Source organism: Lynx rufus, unplaced genomic scaffold, assembly GCF_022079265.1.
Source record: "Lynx rufus isolate CCGP_SWC_20201006 ecotype Redwood Valley unplaced genomic scaffold, mLynRuf1.p SCAF_18, whole genome shotgun sequence".
Lineage (NCBI taxonomy): Eukaryota > Metazoa > Chordata > Mammalia > Carnivora > Felidae > Lynx > Lynx rufus.
The window spans coordinates 27,166,631-27,169,734 of record NW_025814832.1 but is presented as its reverse complement, the minus strand read 5'-3'; the positions used below and the strand labels follow the sequence as shown (position 1 = coordinate 27,169,734).

Below are 3,104 nucleotides of genomic sequence, written 5' to 3'. Positions count from 1 at the left end.
CCAACTATGTAACTTGACTGCACTAAAATCCATTCACAATTTAAATGGATCCAAACAAACGTGCACTCTAGAATTCCCAGCTATGGAGATAAGATCTGAGGAGAGTGCATTCTGATTATTCAACTTTTTTTTTCTCTATTGAAGAATATTCTTAATTAAGAATGAGATAAGAATTTGTAAAGGCTGTGTCTTCCACAATCTAAAGACCTTCCAGAGAAATGTAATGCAAAGATACATGACGGCAATGATAACACTCAATGAACTACAAATCATGGCAGTGATGGGAACCATGCACCTAATTGTCTGCCGTGGCTTTGGGGTAGAGAACGTGATCCAAAGATAGAAACATTAAAGTTAGAAACAAGAAAACCCATTCCAGTGGCAGAGGTTACCAACATCACGCGTTCATCGACACTGACTCCCTTCCTCATTAAAACTGACCCATAAAATGGGACCTTTTCCTCTTGTCCCATGCCACCTCCACACTATGCAGATGGGGTTCCCTCCCACTGACCATTGGAAGAAATGCACAAACCAAAACAGGTTTGCCTTAACCCTTTGCTGCTAGGGGTGTAGGAGAGCAAAACAAGAAATGTAATTGCAAATGCCACCTACCACATGACAGCCTGCTGTGCAGGAAGAAGAGGAGAGTGGTCCAGAGGATGCCAGTGGGTGTAGGTCAGGAGGAAAAACAGACCACAAAGACTTTCTCACATCCAACAAGAAAATCTCTTTCCCATCAGTTTACACCAATACATAGACACACATTATTCTGTAATCTGACAGTTACTTAAATATTAGGTAAACAAACACAAGGAAGATGTGTTGACAAATCACCCGGTACGAGCAGTATATAAGAGGCCAGGGCACAAGGAGACTTCCAAAGTCCAGCCCCTCACTCTCCTGGAAACCAGCCCAGAACCTCCACCCTCTGACACCATGGTCAACTCCTGTTGTGGCTCCAGCTGCTGTGGCTCCAGCTGCTGCCAGCCTTGCTGCCGCCCCGCCTGCTGCCAGACCACCTGCTGCAGGACCACCTGCTGCCGGCCCACCTGCTGTGTGTCCAGCTGCTGCTGCCCCTCCTGCTGTGGCTCCAGCTGCTGCAGACCCAGCTGCTGCATCTCTAGCTGCTGCCGCCCCACCTGCTGCCAGACCACCTGCTGCAGAACCACCTGCTGCCGCCCCACCTGCTGTGGCTCCAGCTGCTGCCGCCCCTGCTGTGGGGGTTCCAGCTGCTGTGGCTCCAGCTGCTGCCAGCCTTGCTGCCGCCCCACCTGCTGCCAGACCACCTGCTGCCGGACCACCTGCTGCCGCCCCACCTGCTGTGTGTCCAGCTGCTGCCGCCCCTGCTGTGGGGGTTCCAGCTGCTGTGGCTCGAATTGCTGTGGCTCCAGCTGCTGCCAGCCTTGCTGCCGCCCCACCTGCTGCCAGACCACCTGCTGCCGGACCACCTGCTGCCGCCCCACCTGCTGTGTGTCCAGCTGCTGCCGCCCCAGCTGTTGCTAGACCCCCTGCTGTTTTCATCAGCCAATCTCCTTCATGTCGTCCAACTGGGAGCTGAATCATGTAAAACCTCAGTTCCCAATGATTTTTCAACCGGTTGGCCTTGGAATGTACCACCCCACCGCCCAATTCCCTCCCAACTCTTTCTTATGATGTCCATCCCAATTCAGTACAAAGGTTGTATTTTCCCTGATATACGATAACATATCATCCTAACTGATGTATCTGTTACTGTCAGATGTTCTCTATGGAGATGCTTCTATATAGCAAATAAATCTTAACTTTCCAGGCATTAAATATAAACAATCGTGTCTCATTCTTTTTTCCTTCGTGAATGGTCACCCTTAGCTGCCAGGTCTTCTATTCTCTGCACAACGAGGAGATCATAGCAGGCGATTTCAGGATTTTCACTTCTATCACCTCAGTCCTTCCCACGCAAACAGTGTAGGATGGTGACTTACAGCAAGCACCTGGAACTCTCTGCAGAGGGCTCGGTCTACATGAAGGAGCAGATCGCAAAGGACACAATAGGGAAGGCACGTGCCTGGGAGAAGCGTTCAAACAGTGGCCAGTAGTTGGTGGATAAGTGCTCTAGCCTCTATCCCCTCTAGTGGGACATGTGAGACCAGAGGGCCTCAGTAGCACTGAACGAACCCCCGATGCCCACAGGACTCACCTGCTCTTGAAATCAACCTGGATTGGTTTCCACCCTTCCCTGGATCACTTCACAGTATCCCTAGAGCACTACTTGGCACCACCTCCCAGACAATCTACTTGCTCTCAAGCCTCTGTTTTGAGCTCCGACCCTGAGGTCGACCTGACACCAGTGTTCCAAGTCTCAGGAACAGTGCCTTCAAACATGTCCCTATGATATGAACGGTCACTGGGTGACACCGTGGGCTCTCGACCTTATTCTCCGCTGAACCACTGAATCTTTTCATAGGATGCTGTTGCTTCTCACAGCTTGTGCACACTTGGTTTTAGACTTCCTGTGTCCAATTCCTGAAAGATCATGTATCCCGAGGGACAGGAGACACTCCCACGAATAAAACAGCTCACCATGTTAGGAAGTGTCTCTCTCAAGGAGGCTATGCTTGAGGCGGACCGCACCAAACTGCGATTCTCACGTTGCATTCAAAACACCAGAGCCTACAGCGGGTATTCCTGCATCAGTACTGCATAAGGAAGGAGGTGCTCTCAGGAGACCCAGTGCAAAGCGGAGTCAGCACAGGGTAGTAAAAGAAGCTAAGACAAAGGGTGCTTTCAGTTCAACTCCGCCCTCGTATTCTGACCCACACATGAGGGGTGTGTACTGGGCCACGGACTTGCTCGTCACAGAGGCGAAGGGGTTAGGCCATTGTACTCCTACATCACTGTCACTACGTTTTGACATCCTCTGATGCGTGGAACGGATGGAGAGGAAGAACTCCTGGCGTCCCCCACCCCAGAGACTGAGACCCTTACCTACAGTGTGTGATCAGTGTGAGCCACTCATAGTCCATACTCACACTATCTTGTGGATGAGGGCACGTATGGCAAAGAGCATCAGAATGGGATATTGTATACCTACCCCTGGTTCTGCTCATGTCTGTGGATTTCTC

General features: G+C 50.8%; 1 protein-coding gene across 2 annotated transcripts; it reads left to right on the top strand.

The window, feature by feature from the left end:
• Window positions 1-939: 939 nt before the first annotated feature.
• On the top strand, window positions 940-1,506 carry LOC124513347 (keratin-associated protein 4-2-like). 2 transcript variants are annotated; one of them, XM_047081265.1, is made up of 2 exons: window positions 940-1,046; window positions 1,107-1,506. In XM_047081265.1, exons 1-2 carry the CDS (start codon window positions 940-942, stop codon window positions 1,504-1,506), a joined length of 507 nt encoding a protein of 168 aa, XP_046937221.1. The 2 variants fall into 2 exon arrangements, with proteins under 2 accessions (XP_046937221.1, XP_046937220.1); XM_047081264.1 differs by having other exon boundaries at window positions 940-1,506.
• Window positions 1,507-3,104: the final 1,598 nt, after the last annotated feature.